At 53.0% G+C, this 21,316-nt stretch overlaps 1 protein-coding gene across 2 annotated transcripts in view; it reads left to right on the plus strand.

Moving 5' to 3' along the window:
• The window catches only part of DCC (DCC netrin 1 receptor), a 425,812-nt gene that overhangs the window by 13,708 nt on the left and 390,788 nt on the right, over nucleotides 1-21,316 (plus strand). Inside the window, exon 1 of one of the 2 annotated variants that reach the window (XM_048079751.2) lies at nucleotides 1,540-1,970. The exons of the other annotated variant lie outside the window; for it this stretch is intronic. Coding sequence (XP_047935708.2) covers nucleotides 1,880-1,970 — 91 coding nt within the window. The 5' untranslated portion in view covers nucleotides 1,540-1,879. Of the gene's footprint in view, nucleotides 1-1,539; nucleotides 1,971-21,316 lie in introns of those variants that run through there. 2 annotated transcript variants of the gene reach the window in all.

The following is a 21,316-nucleotide window of genomic DNA, read 5'->3' on the forward strand; positions in this document are numbered from 1 at the left end:
AGGCACCTCACCACGAGGCCTCCCCTCTGCCTCCCTTCAGGAGGCTGGAAGCCTTTATTTCAACCCACGGGCGATTCCAGCCCAGACCCTAAACCCAGACCCCTAACCCAGATCTTAAACCCAGACCCCTAGCCCAGATCCTAAATCCAGACCCCCTAAACCAGACCCCTATCTGAGGTCCTAAACCCAGACCCCAAAACCAGACCCCTAACCCAGATCCTAAACCCAGACCCCCTAACCCAGACCCCTATCTGAGATTCTAAACCCAAACCCCTAACCGAAACCCTAAACCCAGACCCCCAACTCAGATCCTAAACTCAGACCCTTAACTAAGATCCTAAAACCAGACCCCTAACCCAGATCCTAAATTCAGACCCCTAACCCAGACCCTTAACTAAGACCCTAAACCCAGACCCTAAAACCAGACCCCAAAACCAGACCCCTAACCCAGATCCTAAATCCAGACCCTTAACTAAGATCCTAAAACCAGACCCCAAAACCAGACCCCTAACCCAGATCCTAAACCCAGACCCCCTAACCCAGACCCCTAACTGAGATCCTAAACCCAGACCCCTAACCTAAACCCTAAACCCAGACCACTAACCCAGACCCCTAACCCAGATCCTAAAACCAGACTCCTAACCAACCCAGACCCCAAACCCAGCTCCCTTTTCCAAGCCCCTAACCCAGATCCTAAACCCAGACCCCTAACCTGCACCCCAAACCCAGATCCTAAACCCAGACCCCTAACCGAGACCCTTAACCCAGACCCTAAACCCAGACCCCTTAACCAACCCCCCCCAACCCAGATCCCAGCCCCCTAACCAACCCAGACCCCTTTCCCAAGCCCCAAACCCAGCTCCCTCACCCCCCTAACCCCCCAAACGCAGCCCCTAACCCCCCCAAACCCAGCCCCAAACCCCCCCAAACCCAGCCCCATAACCCCCCCAAACCCAGCCCCATAACCCCCCCCCCGATCCCTTCCCCAGCCGCGGGGCCGCTCCGCGCCGTTCCCCGGGCGGCCCCCAGAGGGCGCCCCCGCTCCCCTCCGGGGCGCTGCGGCGGCCGCTGCCGAGCGCGGCGGGGCCGGGCCCGTCCCCAGCCCCAGCCCCAGCCCCGTTCCCAGCCCCGTCCCCAGCCCCAGCCCGCCCCACACCGGCCCCACCCGGGCCCGCGGGCAGCGCCCGGAGCCAGCGAGGCGCCGCCGCCGCCGCCCTCCCGCTCCCCGCGGCGCTGCCCCGCGACCCCCCGGAGCATCCCCCAGGAGCAGCCCAAGGAGCGTCCCCCAGGACCACCCCCGGAACCATCCCCGAGGAGCGTCCCCCAGGAGCATCCTCCGGGATCATCCCCCGCGACCATCCTCCAGGAGCATCCCCCCGGCGCATCTCCAGGACCACCCTCCAGGAGCATCCCCCCGGAGCACCCCCAGGACCATCCCCGAGGAGCATCCTCCAGGAGCAGCCCCCCAGGAGCACCCCCAAGGAGCATCCCCCCCCCTCAAGGATCAGCCCCCCCCCTCCATCCCCGGTGGAGCTCCTCCACCCCCCCCTGCCCGTCCCCGGTCCCTCTCCCCCCCGGCGGACACGGAGCCGCCGCCGCCCCGCCGATGCGCTCCGGCCGCCTCTCCAAGCAGGACCCGGCTCCTTCTGGCTCGCCGGCGGTGGGAGGACCCTTCGCCAGCCTTCCCCGTCGCCTCGAGGTAGTGCCCCGCGCTCTCGGCAGCCCGCGAGCCTCCTGGACTGGATGCAACTTTTTCGCCTGCCCCCTGCGCTCCCCTTCCCCCTCCGCTGAGCCCCGCAGAGGGCCGGGGGCGAGGGCGAGCTCGCCGCGGCTGCTCGGGACCCCGACCTCCGGCGGCTGCCGCTGCCGCTGCTGAAATATGGAGAAGAGCCTCGGCTGCGCCTGGGTACCCAAGCTGGCTTTTCTCCTCTTCGGCTGCGCGCTGGCGAGCCTGAATCCTCGCGTCTCTGGTAAGTCAGCTCTGCCTCGTCGGCTCCCCGTTTTCCCCTGGCTTCATCCCCCCTGTGCCCCCCTCACCCTGTGCTCCGGCATCGCTCCCGCTGGCGGCCCGGAGAAGAGCCGGGCTCGGGGCTCCCGGTGCCGCTGCGGGGAGAAAGGACGACGCTGGAGGAAGGGGACCGGAGGAGAAGCGTGGCAGGAGGCGGCATAATGCGTGTGCGCCGTGCCCGCGGCCGCCTCGCTTCGCCTGCTCCTCCGCACCTCGAGCCGTTCGCCCCGCAGCTTTTTTTTTTTTGGGGGGGGGGGATGATCTGGAAGCCGGGAAGGAAAGGAGCGAGGGGGCTGAAGGCAGCGGGGTGAGTTGGCAAGGCGGCGGACGCGGGGATCCGCAGAGCGTCTCCGAGTCCCTGCGGTCGTTTGGGGCGCGTTTCCTCGTGAGAAATGGCAAAGGCAGCCGCGTGCGGGGCAGGGCCCTGGGGGGGGGGGAAACGTCGCGGAGATGCTGCGGGGCTGGAGGCAGGGAAGGGCTCGGCGCCGCACGGGTCCCTTCTCGAGAAAGGAGGCGAAGGGAAACGGGGGCGAGAGCCCAGAAGCGCTCGGGACCGAGAAAGTGCGGCTTGGACGCGCATCGTGTGGAAGGGTATCGCGTAGGGTGGAAGCGCCTGGTGGAAGTGGGGTGGCGGGGGGGAAAATGCTTCGATTTTCCCCGAAACCAAACGGGGAAGGCTTCGGCGGGGGGGGGGGGGGGGGAAAGCTGGGGAAGAGGGAGCGTGGCGAACGCAAAAAGGCGGCCGAGCTCCCGCAGCGGCTCCGCGGGAACAATGGGGAGCAGCTCCCCGCGTGCCGGGGGTGCCGAGCGGGTTGGCGGCTGCGTGCCAACGGCGGTCGCCCCCCGAGGTGCTTCCCCCCTCGGCCAAACGGACGGCTCCCCCCCCCGCCGTCGTGATTTTTGGGGTCTTAAGGGGCGTGCTGGGCGAGGTTTATTCGGGGCGCGTGTGCCCGCGTGTCCCCAGCGCCGTCCCCTGCCCGGGAGGTGGGCTCGGGGGGGGGGGGTCGGAGCAGGATTACGGCTGGGTGCCGCCCGCCTCCCCAGCCGGGAGCCGTGGCCGTGAGCTTCCTTCTCGCCGCCCCACGGACTCGCAGGCTCCTCTGCTGCCGGAGGAGGGGACGGGGCGACGCTGCGAGCCCCCTCCCTGCTCGCACGCTGTGCCCCGGGCGATGGATGGCGTTGTTTGGGCGACGCACGGAAGGAAAAAGATTGGGGGGGGGGCTGTTCCCCAGCTGCGCGTCTCCCACCCCACCTCCGGCACGCAGGTGCGCTCGTTTTGCAGGCCGGCGGCTTCGCCCTGCGCCAAAAAAAATGCCTCGTTGGGGGCTGAGCGAGCTGCGGACAGGCAAAGTTTTCCCCCGAGCCAGCCCCGAACCCGCGGGGAGCCCATCCTGCCCCGAGCGCTGCTGACAAAGGGCTCCCGGGAGGCTGCACAACGGGGCCGCCGCCTCTCCCGTTCCCTGCCCCGATCCCGGAGCTCCCCCGGGGCTCCGAATTGCCCTCCCCAGGACGCTGGGGTCGGTAAATATCACGTCCGTGCTTCTCAGACAGAGAGAGCAAAACCCGCGGGATGCCTCCTTCCAGATGCAACTTGAAATCCAGGGCATCGCGCGCCCCGCCTTGAGCTACGCGGCGGCGCGCCGAGCTTAGGGCTTAACATCCCCGTGCCGCCCCTTCCAACACCGGGCTGCCGTCGGCCCCGGCGGCCTGGCAGCTGAAGTAACTCTTTCAGAGCCATCCCTCAGTTGTTCCGCACGTGGGTTTTTTTCTCCGGGCGTCCTTTAGAGGGCCTGTGCCGATTTGGAAAAACGTCGCTCTTGCGGGATAAAAGGGACGCTGCAAACTTGGGGTTCCCGTGCGCTGCCGCAAGAAGACGGCCCCGCGGTAGACCGGCACCTCCGTTCTTGGTGTAGATCCAGAGGCTTCGCTAGATGTGAGTAAGCGGAAAGAAGTTCGCCCCCGCTTGATGTTTTAGCATCTCGCCACCCTAAAGCTGGCCGTGATAGAGTAAGGCGAGGATTCCCCGCGCCGCGGTCAGGGGTAGGGACACTGGAAGCTCCGAAGGAGCCAACAGGTAGGTTCTTTTGTCCCCGCTCCGGTAAAATTAGCCCTTGGGTGAAACGTTGACCTCGTTTTTTTTATTTATTTATATCCAAAATAACCATGCCAGCCCCGGCCTCGCTTCGTGAGATGAATTGCCTTCACGTGCCCATTGCCTGCCCCATCCTCCACCTTCCCTTCGGGAAACTCCGACACTTTGTTGCCGCTTGTGAGGATGAAAAGCAAGCGTGGGCTCTGCCGCAAGGTGCAAGGTGCTCGGGAATCCCTTTTTTTATAGGGGAGGGGAGCCTCAGGCATTCGAGATCCGCTCCCAGGGGTCTTCTCCTGTAAGGGAAGCCTGGAAAGCGCCGACTGCGAGTGAAGTGCGACTTCTGGCTTCTTAGAAATGCTCCGAGGTATTGAAAAGACGTCGAAAACTGTTCGAAATCGCGGCCCGGAGTTGCAGCAAAGTGTCGGTTGTCAAAGAGACGAGCTGAAGGGAGAGTATCTTTGTGGGAATTACTTCCCTGGCTCCAAACCGAGCATCTTCTCAGCGCGTAGAGTTCAAAACAGAGCCACTACTGGTGTTTTTATGGCTTTCTTTGCTTTTATGGCGCTCTTTGAATGATCGGCTTCACCCCAAAGCGCCTCCTCTCCCAGCCGAAGGGGAGCGCCGCCCGACTTTGCCGTGCCCAGAGCTCCGAGGTCAACTCCTGCCCGTCCTGGGATGCAGCATCCTGAGCGGCTGGGAGGTTTGCCTCGTTGAAACGTCTTCGCTGCCGTTCCCTTCTGGGGTCCTACAAGAAGAGCCGAGGGGGACCGAAGTAGGTAACGCGTTGAATAAAGACGCACGGACCTGGAGGCTGCGCCCCGGGGCGAGGCTGGAGAGCTCTCTGAATTGCGGGCTTGTGACTCCTCCGAGAGGTTCTGGAGAGCAGAAGAGCTCAGGTCAGCTCCTCAGTCACCAGAAGAGCTCTGCAGTGAATGACAATCTCCTGGTTCGGGTTTTTAGCATACGTACATAGCAGCGGTTTCCCAGCCTGGCGCGCGCCCTGCCATTCGGCGGAGACTTCGAATCTTGTGCCGTATCTGACCTGCACGGGCTGCGTTTCTCCATTTCTTTGCTTATTTTGCTTTTTTCCTTCAGCTCTGCTAGCTCCGTTCTCACCTCCGATTTCCCAAGTCCTTGTCCAGGTTTGTCCCGTTTTTAAACTGGTACAGCTTTTTTGGAGGACTTAGGATAAAAGTTTCTCTTACCCAACGTGAAAACCACTCTTCCTAGCTCATCTCTCCTTCGTTGTACTGCAGATGCTGCTGGGCTTGCTGTTGGTGAGACCGCTTATCGTGATTTTCCTACAAGTTATTTATACATTTGTAGGAAATTGTAACATTATCCTGCTTTGGAAGGAAGCTTCTTACACAGTTTTCTGCTCAGAAGACTGAAAAGGGTTTAGGGGAATAATTGAAGGAGTTCGTCATGTATATGAAAGCAGTTAAGGGTCTTAGATGTGGACTTTGCTTTTCAAGAGGACATCGGGATTTTTATGGATTTATTGACGGGGACCTCCGGACCTTTGTATTTTCGTGCGTTCCACGCGTGCGGTAGGATATTTGGCAAACGTCCCGTGTGAGGACACTTAGGTAAAGGTATTCGCGCACGGGGTTGTAAAATATTGTAGGACTGAGGATGCTGGCACATGTAATTCTTGTTTTTTTTTTCTGTGTTCCTACATTTCTGACGCTAACTGCTTTTGACAGTAGAAGTGAGGGGACGCTCGGGTCGTGGAAATGAAACCAACCGCGTGCCTTGCGACAGCAGGTGCGCGTTCGGAGAAACGTGTTCGGTTCGGGTGGAGGCAGTTACGCGCGGCGGTGGCCCCGTGATCTCCCCCTCACGCAAACATGATTCGCTCTTTGTTTCCATTAATCCGAAATAAAGGTCATCTGGCGGAAAGATTCGGGAGGAGACCGGGTAAACAGCTGCCTTTCCGTACTGCCCACACCGTTCTCTAAACCCGCGGTAATGGAGGATAAATCAGGTTGTAGTTTTTTTTTTTTAATCCATCAAATTTTCACGATTCAAACAATTAGAGAAAGAGAGAAAAAGGTTGCTCCCCTACATCAGGCCGGATTCCCGACCGGAGTAACTCCTCGCTGGCTTCCGTGGGGAACGCGTTCGTATCAACAAAATCCCCCCCCCCAACGCAATTTGTTGGTGATCGTTTGCATTCCTGATGTGCTCGCGCAGCCACCGATCCCCTGCAACCGAAGAGCTTTGCTCGGGCAGGTGCGCTGATATTCAAAGGGTTGTTAACATCTCTCCGGAGGGGGATATTCCGCTACCAGGAACTCTGTCAGGCTCTTCCATCTGGGTAGGGAATTTGTCAGGAGCCGGAGCTGCGTTATGAAAAGTATCAGTTAGCTCTTGATTTGTGCCTAATTGAATTACGTCATTAGCGGGACCCGATTGCAATCAACGGGAGGGATCGCCGCAAGGACGGCGGCCGCTCGAGGTTGCGAGCGGCGCCTCGTGCTCAGCCACCAGTCGCAGACGGGGCAGTGCCACGACTCCGCCAAGCTCGAGGCGAGCAGATTTCCCAATCCTAAACCGCGGGGAGGTTGCCTGCCGAAACGGGCACGCTGCTGGTCTGTGACAGCACAACCTCTGTGACACCGTTCGTTTTTGGAAATAATACCCTTGGCGGCTTTTCCTGTGAAACGCCGCTCGGAAAACAATGGCGTGGTTGGGTCGCGTGTTTAGTAACGCATCCCTCAGACTGCAGGTGGGCAAAACTCCCCGAGTACGATTCAAGTGGCCCTTAAACGTGGAGTGGCGGTAGAGTGTCCGGTCGTTTGCAGTGCCTGGCTCTGTCTGAGTAAATGAGACCTGTCTCCGTGCGTGACTCTGTCGGACGCCTGACAGCGATAACCGTTCCGTTAGCTCTCATTGCTCCTGACGTCTCCTAGGGATGTCACCAGGAGTTTCCGTGCGGCACCCTTTGCCGGGCTCCAGGCTTGGCCTCCAAACGCTCTTGTTCCCAGTGCGGTAGGTAAATGGGTCGTGTCAGAAGGAAGCAAACCTTTACGCAAGGTAAGCATGACGGATAAACACGAAAAAATGCTGCCAGATGCTCTGGGAGGTGGGCGTCACTTCCCCTTTTTTCTTAGGTAGGTGAAACTGGCGCCGAGGTTTCATCGCGAGGGCTTCTCCTCGGCTGAGCTGTAGGGCTGAGGGTCCCGTGATCGAGGTCCTGATGCTAAGGACCCCTTGTAGGTATAGTTTTCCTCTCATTTTCTTTTATATTTCTGCTCCTACTGGTTCCAAAATGACATTGGCCCAGCCTCCTGAGCGTCCTGCTGCCACTTCTCCGAGGAGGAACCCGAGGATGGGGACGTGCTCGCCGCAGCGACCACAGACGCGCCGCGAGGGATGGGAAAAGGCTTCGAGGTTCCTGGCGTAAAAGGGAGCGGCACAGCTCTAACGTGTGGCTGTCATAAAACGCTGCTCATCCCAGCGCTTGTAAGCTCCAGTGAGATTAGGGTTAGCTTGGCAGCACGTTGGATTTAAAAAAGGTAATTCATAGAATCAGCGTAGATTCGACATCTGATGTCGATCCTTAAATAACAAATGCGCATGCGATCTCGAGGGAAGAAAACGCCTTAAACGATCTCAGAGGAGCCGGGCTGGAGGAGAGGTGGAGGAAGGGGTTTGCTGCGGTCCTGCTAGCGTCAGTTCCTGCAGGTGCCTTGCTGCTGTCTTTGCTCAGACGCCCACAGTTAAAACAATGGCCAGATTTGGGGTCAGAAGGGGGTTTTCCCCTAATTCCCAGATTTCCATAGACCGTTTTGCCCAGTTCCCTGCAGACCAAGCTCTGCTGTTCGTCCTAGCACCGCGTGTGATGTTCAGGCACATCGACATCCCCACATCTCCTCTAGCTGGGGTTTCTGGCGTTCATGATGGCCTTAATAAAGAACCTGGGAAGTGTTTTGGGGTTCGCGGAAGCACGGGGTGGCCGAGGTGCGAAGGGACCTGCGGGTCCTTGCGCCCAGCCCCACGTCCAGGCGGTTGCTGGAGACCTCCAAGGAGAGCCCCCAGCCTGCTGCAGCGCCCAGCTCTTGGCCGGTGGGAAGTGATCCCTTTTAACTTCCCGTTCCTACACGTTTGTAGCCTAAGCCGCAGTCTGGTACGTTCCTATAACCGTCACCTTCGGGTAGGAGATCGTCTGACCTGCCTCGATGTCCGTCTCGGGGCAACGCCGACCTTCGCGAGGCGCCTGCTTTGTTCCTACCTCATGGAAATTCATTTCTGGGACCGGGCGGCGTTAAGAAAACCTTACCACAGCAGCATTAAAACAGACGCTGACTTTTTCAGCCTTGTGCCAACGGTTCCTAACGCGGGCCCTGGCGTTGAATTAACAAAGTGACCTCCGGGGCATTTACCTCGAGCGCCGAGCGCGGGCGTACGAGAGGACTGAGCTGCCGTAATTAGGGGCAGCGCAGACAGCGAGGAGCTTTTCTCAGAGCTTGCCTTCCAGCCTCGGATGCCTCCAGCGAGGATCTCTAAGTGGAAACGGAGGCAAGGAAGCGCTTATGATCAGAGGGTGAGGGAAGAGCCTCTCGAAACTTTGTCGTCTCCTGGAAGAGGAGCTGAAACGTCCTCTCCTGGATGCTGGCAAAGCACGAAAGGCACTTCCCTCGAACCGTTCCTCCGGCCGTGACCTGCGTGCTTCGAGGGTGACGGCCTCCTCGTTTCAGGCAGCGAGTCGATCAGGTAACGAGGTTTTGTCGAAAAATGAAGATCTTAAGTGCTCTGTCGTAAGATTATTTGTCTTTTCCTCACGTGAAACGTAAACCAAGCGGAGCCGTACTCGCTGCAGCAGGGCACGTCCCTCCCAGACAACGTGCTGCCAGTCTCCTGTGGTAGGCGTGCACCGTAGCAAAGGCTGCGAGTGGTGATTAAAACACAGACACCCGGATTCTCTCACTTCATCACCGAAAGGAAGAGGAAAAGCAGCTTTTGAGCGTGCTGCAGCTGCCACCCTGCCTCTCCCAGCTGGTAGCAGCTGGCCCAGGCACGCACGTACGTAGCACACGTACAGGCGTGGGTAGGATTTCCTCCTCTCCGTCAGCACGTCAGGAAACCAGTTGTTTCCATGACCCGGTGAAATAAGTGGGCGGCTGGGTGACTTTGAGCTTAAGCAGATTTAAAAAATAATGTAAAAAAAAAAACAAAAACCTTGGCGTAGCGAACAGATAAACTTTTAGCTGGGGGCTGAACGCTGCGGCTCCACGTCGCTGTTCAAGCAGTTCGTGGTCACGCAGAAAATGCTTGTTTTCTGCCCAAAAAGTGTAGTGAAATACCTATTCCTCTTGTCAGGTATTAAACTGAAGGTTGGTTTATTATTGGTAGGGGTAAGGTAATCATAATACTCTTTGGACTCCTGCGAATCAGAAATCCAGGGCCAGATTAAACACACCCTAGCAATATTTTGCCGCTGCAAACACCGGCGTACATGCATTGATTTGGTAAGCTGAAATAAGAGCGTGCAGTGAAAGGCACAGAGGCGGTGATCTCCCCGTGTAGAAGGAGAGAATTTCACATCCTTTTGATCTACAGTGTAAATCAGGCCTGGAAAGTGGTGTCCTCTGTCTTCCTTTAAAGAGGAGACGGGAATCCTGAAACCGCGTAGCGTGATGGGGCAGGGTTTTGTTACCGCTTTTGTTACTGAGTGGTTTTTTTTTTTTTTGCGCTTTTTTTTTTTGATTTATGAACACTGAATGTTGGTTTTGCTCTCCTGCAGAAATACGCGTTTGTCAGCTAAGTCTAATCAACGGAAGCGTACACGCATTTTCATTGAAGGGTGGGTGCTTTATTAAAACATTATATATTCACGGTGAGTGCGTGGTTTCAGTAAAAACAACTTTTAAAGTCGAAATGTGACATCTTCTGCTGTAAGCTGGAATAATTAACAACACCCAGGGACTGACTTTAAAGGGATAAGTCGGCGGTGTGCCTTCCTGCCAACTTTTGGCACCCTGGGCTCTTCTATTTTCACTTCCAACCAGAGGTAAATCACGCGCTTTCCATACCATTAATGTGTCGTTAATGAACGACTGGAAAATTGCTGTGGGATGAAATGAGGATGAGGCAAACTTTGACTTCTAGAGGCAAAAACCTTCGAAGGGGAACTTACTCCCCGTGCACTAAACCGTGGTATTGGCCCGTGGATCTTACGCCGGAGAAGCTGGCGTGGCAGGCTGCATTTCTACCAGGTTTGGCTCTGAGTAATGAGGAGGACGGCGTAATGGATCGGCTACGCTTCTATTTCTGGGTCGCTCATTATTTTCAGGTGAAGTCCTGCAAATGAGCAGTCAATATCAGAGTAAAGGTACGTGACATCACCTGCCGCAGCCGTGGGCTTCTCTTCTTTCATTTTGTCGTCTTGAGAAGCCAAAGGAGAGGAAAGCTCTGGGCAAATGCCTGCTGTGAGCAAAACTCCCCCAAATACTTTTTTTCCCCAGGAAAAAAGATAACGGCAAGGACTGAATATTAAACATGTTGAGCATTTACTGTAAAACCCCGTCTTCTGGCATCCACCCATCATTTTCTTCAAGGCCCAAAGCACTCGGATGGAGGAGGAAAGGGGGAGCGGCTTGGCTCTCCCCTGCCCGGGTGGGATGGGTTGATTTTCCTTTCCTTTCGGAGCAAAAACGCTTTTGCCGCTGTAATGTTTGTGTTTGCGTTCGGGGAACCAAAAGGATTTACTTTTGCAGCTCTACTGTTGGATCTCAGTGGCAGATCCTTTCTCCCTGCCACCCCACGAACACACAGAGGTGCACACGCACGTTATGTGCGCTCCGTGTGGCGCTGGATTTCCAAATCTGTGTGTTTCTTTTCTACACGGTAACTCGGATTCTTGAGATTTGTGGGTTTTCAAGTGCTTGAAACCTCGCGTCTCAACCAGTTGGGTGCTCTCCTGGTTAGCACCCAGGCGAAAAGAAGCGCTCGGAGCTGTTTGTAGGTGTCAGTTGTTCCGATTTCTGGTAACTGCAAAAGAATAGAAAAGGCTTTATGCAAATTTGGAACTGAAAATTAATGAATTAAAGCCAAAACGTGCTGCTCTTTGAGTCCTCTTCTGCATCTTCAACCCCCCGCACGTGGCAGACGAGCTCAGGGCTGTGCTGTGAGCTCAAGACGCTTGATGGATGCTCCCGTAAAAGCCTGATGTCTCAATAACCGAGTAAATAACACCAAGTTCGGAGCATGACTTCCAGGAACGACCGGTCCCGTAGGAGAGCGGGGATGGTGTATCGTGAATTAATGAACAGTGCCTTGCGCTGGTTGAGGCGGCGAGAGGCCGGGCCGGGCTGACAGCGCTGTCATATTGTCCGGACAGGGGTATATAAAGATCTATAATATATAGATTCTATATAATCTATACATAATCTGTACATTTTAGATCTTTATATAGATAAATAGATCTTCATGTATATATTTAAAATATAGCATCAGCTGTACGGGCGTTTCTCAAGGGTGGGCAGATGAGCCTGTCCGGGTGGTAACGCAGACCCGGTCACTTTTCAAGGAGAAATCGCTTTGGGTTTGCTTCCAGGAACGGGAAAGGATCGGCTTTTTGGGAGGGGAATTCCCAGCTTCTCGTGCCCGAGCTAGAGGGTTGCCAATCTCCCGTTGGCCGCGTGGATTTCGGGATAGCTTTGGGTCGTTCCAGAGGCTGTTGTAAGAAGGGAAGGATGAGTCCCCAGGACTTATCTGTAGGAGCTTTTTATGTTCTTGGAAAGATTAAGGAGGCTTTTGAACGTTGTCCCTTGGTCTACTGGAACAAGTCTGTGTGTTTTTTTTTCTTTTTTCTTTTTGTTACTGTTTTTAAAAAGGATTGTCCTTGAAGCCGGAACGGAGAAGTAAAATATCTCAGTAAATCGAACGCATGATAAATAAGGACATGGAAACATTCCTGGGCACTTTTCTTGTGAGTATTTGCTGCTCTGGCAAGGTTATGCCCTCGCCAGATGACTTAGGAGACGCTGAAGGATTTAAGGACACGGTGGGGTTTAAGGGCCCTCGGGGTTGAAGTCACATCCAGTTCTTCGATGTGGCTGGAAGGATCAGGCCACCGCACGTCCCGGTACCTGAAAATAGGACCGAAAGGCAGAAACACCTGGTTGTCCCCGTATATTTTGGTTTAGTCCTGAGCAAAATTGCCAGCCCGTTTGCGATGGAGGTGCTCAGGACCGTGTTTGTGAGCAGCTTGGTTAAAAATGCCTCGTTGGTAACTTCATGCTTGATTCAGAAATATTTTGCTGCAGGTAAATCGATGTATATCCAGCGCGGACACGCACAGGGAGTTGTATGCTTGTAGGTATCTGCAGATAGATAAAGGGAGGGATGGAGGCACCAGAGGTTGATTTTTGTGCCTGAATGTGCAATCCGGTCAGCTCCTGCAGAAAGGTCAGAGGAAAACCAGAGGCTGGAAGAACGTTCGCAATATTTCCATAAACCCAAGGTGTTTTTCATCCAAGATGTGGCAGTGAGGAAGGCAAGGGATGGGGGACTTGAATTTGGCTGTTTTCACAGCTAAAGTGTCCTTGTTGGTGTAAGAGGTACTCACGTGTTTCGAATTCTCATATTTGTGTTCCAACCCTTGGGGACCTCACTCGGACCTTCACCTCTCCTTAAGCCGTATTAAATAGAGACCGTACCTGATGCAATATTTATGCCCTCTGCTTCTCAGCTCCGATTTGAATACTGAAAGTTTTATACCCGTAAAAATTGCAAATGAAAACAGAATATTTACAGATCGCTGCAAACCGCCGAGCATCTCCTCCCGGATTCCTTCGGGGTAAGCACCAAAGGGATATTTCAGAACCTCTCAAATAATTTTTTTCCCCTTGGCTGGCGTGTTGCGGCGGGATGCTTGGGTTTGTGGTTTAATCGGGCAGGAATTTGGGGCAGAAACGTGCAATCGATGGCACGACTGAACGGGCACTTTCCCCAATGGATCATTTTTATTTTGAAGGCAGTGCGGAGGGATCTCCCCGACTTCGAGTCGTGTCGTTGAGTGCTTGCTTGGGAGGAGGCAGCAAATCCTTTAATTCCTGCAGTTTGGGAGCGCCGGAGACGTTCGGCCTCTCCGTGAGACCGAGCCCTCGCGGAAGCCGGGGTCCGAGAGAGACGGGGGAGGAGGAGTTGGAGAAGAAGAAGGGAAGGAAAATGCTGGGGGAAATGGCGCTCCCACCAGCACCCAAGGAGGTAAAGACAGGAGAGGAGCGAAACGGAGTAAGACGTAAACCAGGGAAGTGATGAATGGCTGCGTTGGGTGCGTCGGTGTAGGGGAACGGAGCCGCTGTGCGTAATTAAACGGGGGAAATGGAAACGTACGTGGTCGCCGCTGCCTAAAGAGCGTGATAAATGGGTTGTACTCCGTCATGTTCACGTATCGCCTGCTGCAGGTTACCGGCGATGTATTCGTACTGTTTATTCTGCTTCTCCTTGCTTCAGCCAGCTTGTTTGTGGAAGTAAAGGAGGCACGGTTTGATTCCTCTGCCCAGCACGTCCGCGAGTTTCTCTCTTTTTATGCCTCTGAAGCTCTCTCTGGCACACAGGAGGAATCACAGGCTTTTCCTCAACCCCTTTTTCCCCCCAGAACTGGCTTTGTGTGCTCAGCCTGAAACGGAGAGCCGGTGATAAACCTCCTTTGCCAGGCACCTGGAAACTGGGCGCTAATTGAAGTGCCTTAAGATTTGGAGGAGAATTAGTCTAAATTCACAATAAAAGTAGCCACAAGTGGAGATGACGCTGAGCTTTTCCATTTTCTAGGCCAGGTGTGGGGGGCAGGTTTCCTTTCCTCGTTGGCCGTGTCATATTGTGCTCAGATTCTGTAAGCCAAACCTGAATATTGCTTTCTTTTTTAAAACAAATTCCAGCTGCTGCTGCTGCTAAGCACAAAACCTTCTCCTTTTCGGCTCTTAGTCTCCGAGCTTTATTTCTGCCTGACAATCAAGATAAAGTTGATTTTCTGCTGAGAACAAAGTGTTATGAAGAGAATACATTTCTTTGTTCTGGGTAAGATGAATGCAATTTTTTTTTTAGAGCTGAATTCAGGAGGCGATAAACACTAAGCAAGGGAAAAAAAAGGAGAAAGACACATTCAAAATCAGCTCACATACCTTGTGCTTTCTGCCGTTATTACTTTGGATCGGCTTGTAAAGAGCACCCGGGATGGGGACAGATGTTGGAAGCGTGATTGACATCCCCCAGCTCCTTTTCTCCCCAGGTTTTCCCCGGAGGGCAGGACAGGACACGGCGAGCTCTTTTGCAAAGCCACCTGCTTGCATGAACGTGCAGCGGAGCGGATGGAAAACTGGCACCAGCAGCCTTTGAGAGCCCCGTCAGGCTGCGGCTAGGAACTTCCAAAGCCAGTGGAGCTCTGGGTTGCTTCCCAGTTTGTCAAGAAGGCAAGGTGTCTGTAAAAAAATAAGCAACGAGGAGAGAAAAGAAAGGCAGGGAATGCTGCGAGTAAGACCTCGGTTGCGGGCGATTTGGGGCTGATGCTGAGAGTTTCCCACGCGATGAGATAAATGGGGTGTAGAACCATTTCCTGAAGTAAGACTGTGACTTTAAATCATTTTTCCATCATTTAAAACGGACCCAGATAATGGCAGCCTTTAAAGTAACGTCCCAGGTCACTGGGTGAGGTTACCCCGCCTTGCATGGACGCGGGACCTCGTGCGTGGAGGGCTGGGACCCGGTGCCACACATCGAGCCTGGTGTCTGCAAATTAGCAAATTAGCGGGGTTGCTGGAAGATTCAAGTAGCATCATAGCTTTGCCAAGGTATTAAGGAGCTTTTTTTCCCTCCCAGCGGCACTGTTAGTATAAAAAGAGCCTTAAATGTGGGCAAAACGAGGGCAAAGTGCAGGCTGCGTCGCAAGGGGCTGGAGGAAAGCAGGGGAGGAGGCGGTGATCCTTTAGGTAGGTAGGAGCCACATCCAGTAACCCCACCGGTGTGAAGCATCTCGGTGTCACCACGACAAAAATGGCTTTTGGGGAAGGATTCGGTGAGGTGGCAGGAACAGAAGTGCCCGTATACGCGTGTCTTGTCGTGATGGATGGCGGAGTTTGGGGAGGTATCAGCTAATTTCGCTCAACTTCGGGCGTGTAATTCAGCCTGCTGAAATATTGATACTGCTCCGCCTCGTGACAGGAGCTCCGCACCGGCAAACGTCTCCGGGTTTGTAGTTAAATGAGGAGCAGTCGTGTTAACAAAGGCAACACAAACCATTAGGAAATCTGCGCGCCGCATCTCGGCACGGGGATGCTATTAAAGTGTCAGCTCTGCGTGAATACTGATATTAACAGCGTAGTCAAACTTTAATGATTTATAACAGTAGGTGCTGTATCAGAAAGCAGAAGGAAAAGCAAACCTAGAGGGAAACAAACGACCGGAGGAGAAGATAATCCAAGTGATGGAACTTGAAATCAAAGCAAAGCAGAAGACAGACAGAGGTGAGGTTTTTGCAGCGTGGTAGAGGTTGTTCAGGATGGACAACGCTGTCAGACACATGGTCTGGTTTTTGGGTGGTGCTTTGTGGAGCCAGGAGTTGGGCTTGGATGATCCTTGCGGGTCCCTTCTGACTCGGGATGCTCTGTGATTCTGTATTGCTTAGGTCCCGGGATGGGCAGTCCATATGGGAATCTCGTCCCTAAGACCTTGCAGGTTCAGTGCCTCAGCTTCCCACCTCCGCAGCTGCCACTGCACCGGGTGGACTTTGGTGCTGCTTCCTTGGCCAGGTGTCTTCGCCCCCAGAGGAGGTGAACTCCTCTGCAGTTTGCTGTAGAATAAATTTAGAAAAATAGCCAGGGATGGGGAGCGTCAGCCCCATTTTAGCTTCTTTCACAGAAAATTCCCAGCTCTTCAGAAAATATCCCTGCCAGGTGGACGTGCATGGAGCTGCTGATGTTTAATACGTGGACTTTTTAACTTCTGCAGAGCAGGCAGCATCGATCCTAGCGGCGCTCCGGAGGCTCGGGAGGGGCGAGGAGTGCAGCATCGATTTGGAAATGGTAGTAATGGAACCGGGGCGTTGTTTGCTAGGAACGGAGAAAAATGAGTGACCTTTCGGGCACGCTCCAGCTGCTCAAATCAAACCCTAATAAATGAGGCAGCGTTTTCAGACGGCCTAATCGATAGGGCGGCGCGGTCAGGGAACCTCGCATTACAGGAGCTAACTGGGTTGGACCTCATTGAGTGGCTTGGAGCCCTGCATGATGCCCTGCGGTCCTTGGACGCCTCGCCAAAGCTTCCAGAAAAGGGAGAAACGGGTGGGTTTGGAGAGCTGGAGATCCTGGGGGCTGTGAGAGGCCCCAGGGAGTCCTTGGACAAGCCGTGCACTACTGATGTTCGTGCTTGGTTTTCTGGGAAGTGGTTTGCTAGCCCTAAGTTTTATTGTACCGGCTTTGAAACACTCTGCGCAATAATCATAATAATAATAATACTTCGTATCTCGGCGGCAGCTCTTTTACACAAAGAACTGAAAGTACTTTAGGGGAATTTTCAAAGTGTATGTGACAGTAAATCAAACCCAGCTGTCCTATTGCTACTCGTGCCTATCAGAAATTCAGAACAGTCACTAGCCTGTATTTTGCAGATAAAGACATTGAGCAAAGGATCCGGATATTGCCCTGAATTAGTGGCTAACGTCAACTCCACTTTGCTGGTTTAACAACAATACCGAGCATTCTCTAAAAGGATTTTTTGTATTAAACTTGAATTTATCCTTTTCTTTCTTTTTTTTTTTCCCCTTTCCTTTTTTATTTACAATCCATTTCTCCTGTGTTTCTGCCTAATTGTCGAGTAATGTCACACCCCTTTCCCCAGCACCATTCTGCATGCTGATCTTCACTGTAATTATATTTTGCACTTCAATAATAGTCTTCACTCAGATCTCAAAGTCTTTCACAAAGCCGGGGAAATTTTCTCTCTGCAGCCTCGGGAAGCCGCACGTGATGTGCCCCGAAGGCGGAGGTGAGTTGGGAGCTCTGCGCTCCCCCGATACGGGAGCGAGCTCTTTCCAGGCAGACCTGGAGCCGACATCTCACAGCTGTTATTTCCCCCACCTTCCCCTTTTACACCGTCAGGGAAATAGGATCCCGAAGCCCACTTGTGGCTGCTCTAGCTCATACTCATCCTTGCTTCTTGCGTGGTCAACAGCTGAAGTAGTTGTTGACCATGAAAGTAGCATGGTCAACTGCTGATGGAGACCCCACGAACCAGCCACTTGAGGTCATCCTAAGAAATCCACAGGTGTGTTTTTCCCCCGTTTTCACTGTAACACCCATCTGTGGGTATTCCTTGCTGGTCTGCACCATGGGGTTTTACAGCAGCGAGGTCCCAGACCTCTTTCCTTGCACCCAGGTTGTCCGTGGCCCCGGGCTCTTCTCCCCTGGCTCACCCCGAAATGGCCAGGAGGGACTCGCTCACCCCCTTTTACAACTTCCGGTCCCTTCTGTCAGACAAATTCCTCTTTAGTCTTGTATTTTACATCCCGAAGTCTCCGCAGGAGCACTTCACCGAAGATGAACCGTCCGTTCACAAATAAATAACCGGGTAACTCAGAGCCTCTTCAGAGGAACCGCGTACTTGCCTTAAAATAGTAATAGGGACGGGGAAATAATTCAATGTGGCAGAGTTAAGGTGTGATAAAACATTTATTCCCTCGCACATGACAAGAAAAAATGTGTTTATGTTTATGTGGCAGCGTAAGATTTATGGGGTCATTAACTATTCATTTCCCTGGCTTTAACTGCACGGGGCTCCTAGGTGATGTGATAGATAAGGGCGTTGCTTTCACTTAGCAGCCTTAAAAGTTGGGTTTTCATTTTTGTAAATAACCTTTCGGGGGCACTGGGCTTTATGAAAGGCTTGTTTACTACCTCGAGGAGAGAATAAACCTGCCTGGCATGGATCCTATCTCCCCGAGGAGCTGCAGCGAGGGCGCTGGGGCCCCGACCCCGTCCTGCTGGGAGCAGCCCCACTCTTTTCCCTTTTCCGGGCATCCAGTGTCCCCATCGTTTTTCCTGCTTCCTTCGAACCTCCCAGCATCCCATGACCTTCATCCTTCTTCACGTACCTTTCTACCCCACGGCGTGCCCCGATTGCGGCCGGCGGGTGGCCTATAAGGTTTTCACCCCGAAGACGGGCCGAAGGGGCGAGGAGGCACTTGCACGGCTGGGGACGTCTTAAAACATAGCCGGGACCTAACTAATGCATTCACTGCTAATTCAATAATGCGTTTCACACCCCAGAAGTGCCTTTTTGTCAGCGCTTAGCCTCAGCACCTGCTCTCCGAAAAGAAGGCCTCTTTAATGTGTGTTTTATGGCAGCGAGGGAGAAGGCATTAGTATTTAGAAACCCCTCTGTCGGTACACATTAAATTGGGACTTAGTCATGGGCAATTAGCAAGCATTGACCCACGCGATGATTTATCCCGTATTTTGCGAGCTAAAAGTAGGCATTTTCCTCAGGTTTTATCATTTAAAAGCAAAGGGTTACGGAAAGCTTTTAGTTAAAAGGAAGAATTTCCGAGGTGCGGTGAATTGCAACGAAACCAGTTCAAAGAAACCAAATGAAACCAAATCTGTGGAGGTGACTTTATTCTAGTCCCGGTACTTCAGACCAGACAGGAGGGGAGGAAAATCCAGGTGAGCTCTCACTTGGGTGAGTAAAGTTGTTTCTCTTGCCATCACTCGATAAGACGGTCAATAGGCAGAAAACACTTGGAGTGTGTTAGAAAAATATTACGGTTTTGTCGTCCTACCTGTGAAAATGAATGCAGGGACAGCATTTGCACTCGATGCCTTGTGCTGTCTGTCAATGAACGCTCAGAAAATCAACTGGAAGAGAATGGAGATGGATTTTATCTACCTATCTATTTATTTATTTATTATTTTATTGGCATTTGGCACAAGAATAGGGATGAAACCAGTCTGGAAGAGCGGCAATCTCTCTTCCCGTGGCCGCCAGTGAGAAGCCAGTGAGAACGTGAGGCTCTCAGTATCTGCTCTTCAATTCCGTGACTGCAGTTCTGAAATTCCTCTTCAGTCGCATAAATGTCCTGTCCCTCTTTATATTCTTCTCATTTCCTGTCTTGCCGAGCTGAAACCTGTGGGTTTCAGGAGCAAAGGGCAAGGAGATGTAGACGCCGTGCTCTCCATGTCTCCCTGCTGAACCATTTTGGATATAAACTTACTCCTTTGAACTACAGCTGGAATAAATATTGGCCTCGGCTTACACCTCAGTGATAAATTTTCCATCCAGGTTGAACATAATCCTTAAAAATAATATATATATATGTGTATATTGAGGTGTCTTTTTGTATTCTTGCTTCGTGCCTGTTCAGGGCATGTTGGGTCAGCTGGGTTGCCTTCAACATTGTATCGTGGGCAGATCTTGCTGCCAGTTCCTTTGCTGGATCATGCATTTTAAGCCCAAACCGATCGCTCTGATATTTCCTGGGTGTTTTCTTTTATCGGTGCATCTCCATGGCATGGCGCTCCTCAAAGGCAGCAGTGTACAGTGATAAAAGATTGTGAATTAGCTGTTGGGTGTTTTACGTTCTCTGTTTTGACTTGTCTCTCTTCCAACTTCTTGTTAATGAGACTGCCTTAAAAATTATAGGTCTGTTCTTGCAAATAACTGCTACGGATACCCCAACGATACGCCAAACGTGTCTGAAGGCTGGAAAAAACCTGAGGAAGGTGGGTAGCAGACGCAGGTAGCATTACATTCCGGTCTTTTTTGCTGGTAGAACAGTGTTGGCAGTCGGTCCTGCTCCTCCTGGACAGGTAGGAATGAGTGGCTGCAGCCCAGAAATGAGCAGAGTCTCCTAATCTTGCTGGGAGCTTGTGACAACGTTTGGATTAGTTCTCCCCCGGGAATTTAAGGATCTGTCCAGGTTGTTACCTGGGCTAACCCAGATGGTCAGGGCTCCTAGCTTGGCTTGCTCATATCACCATGTCCCGAAATCACGGGCTGTGATGGGCACCGTGGATCCTAATTCGGCGGCGTGAAAAACGACTGGCTTTTTAAAGAGGAGCTGCCAGACCTCTGCACTCCTCAGTTTATCCAACTTTCTGACACCAGAGATTGAAAAGCCTGGCCTTGATGACTTACTTCCCTGTACCGTGTGAATAATAATCGTTCACTCAACGGCAAGGACTCTCTGGAATTAATCAGAGCCAGTCCCTGGAAAGCCCACAAAGCTGGAAAACTGCTGCAGAATACCAGGTCTATTTTTTATTACAAAATGAACCGACTCTTGTGAACTTTACATCTTGATGAGGCAGAAAAATACTGTTGCTTTTCAGTTATTTCACTGTCAACAGCAAATCCATGTCTTTGGGGGGGGGTTACATCTGAGACGTGGAGCTAAATACTGGGAGATGGGACGTAGCCCCTGCCACCCCGCGGGCAGCCCGGGAGGAGTCCCGAGTTTGCATCCCTAATGCCGAGCCTGTTAAACCCTTTATAACGCCTTTTTATTTTTATTTTTTATTTTTTTTTTAGGTGTGGTGGTTCTTTATTTCAGTCTGCCTCTTGAACTTTGTAAAGGTTACCTAATCCGTTCCTGATTAAATATGTGATTGCAGGTCCTGATTACGTGTGCGCGCGTGCAGGAATAATCTAGCGTCGGTGGCAAGGTGCCCAGAAATCGGTACAAATGGGGTTTTACACTGAAAACCTGCCTGACAGAAGAGGATTTCAGCTGCAGCTGAAGAGTAAATTAAGAAGTGCTGGTACATCCTCAGCTGCCTGAGCACTCGGACGTAACGGGCGCTCTCAGAAGTGCCCCATTTATGCTGCCTTCGCAAGCAAAGCCGCAAAAGCAAGTAGGGAGAAATTTAAGCCCTGAATCTGAATGTGTTTTATGGCTGTGGGGTCCTGGTGACGCTCCTCTCCTCACCCCTTGGCTCCGCCGTGTCCTTGGTGGGGTGAAGCCACCAAGTTTTGGGTTTGGTTTTTGGGTTTCGGCGGGCTGGGCTCTGCGGGGCACATGGTTGCAGGGCTCGCCACCGGTGCTGCCGGCCAACGAGTTCATCCCAAGCAGGAGTAATTCCAGGGCTTGTTCTGCACAGAAGGGATTTAAGCTCTATTGGCAGAGCTGACTTTTATCTCTGATTTAGTCCCACATAAAATAATTGCGTTTAAAAAGGACTCAGCAGGCTGCTGTCATCAAACCCTTTTGAAAGGTC

This window comes from Anser cygnoides, chromosome Z (genome assembly GCF_040182565.1).
Source record: "Anser cygnoides isolate HZ-2024a breed goose chromosome Z, Taihu_goose_T2T_genome, whole genome shotgun sequence".
Lineage (NCBI taxonomy): Eukaryota > Metazoa > Chordata > Aves > Anseriformes > Anatidae > Anser > Anser cygnoides.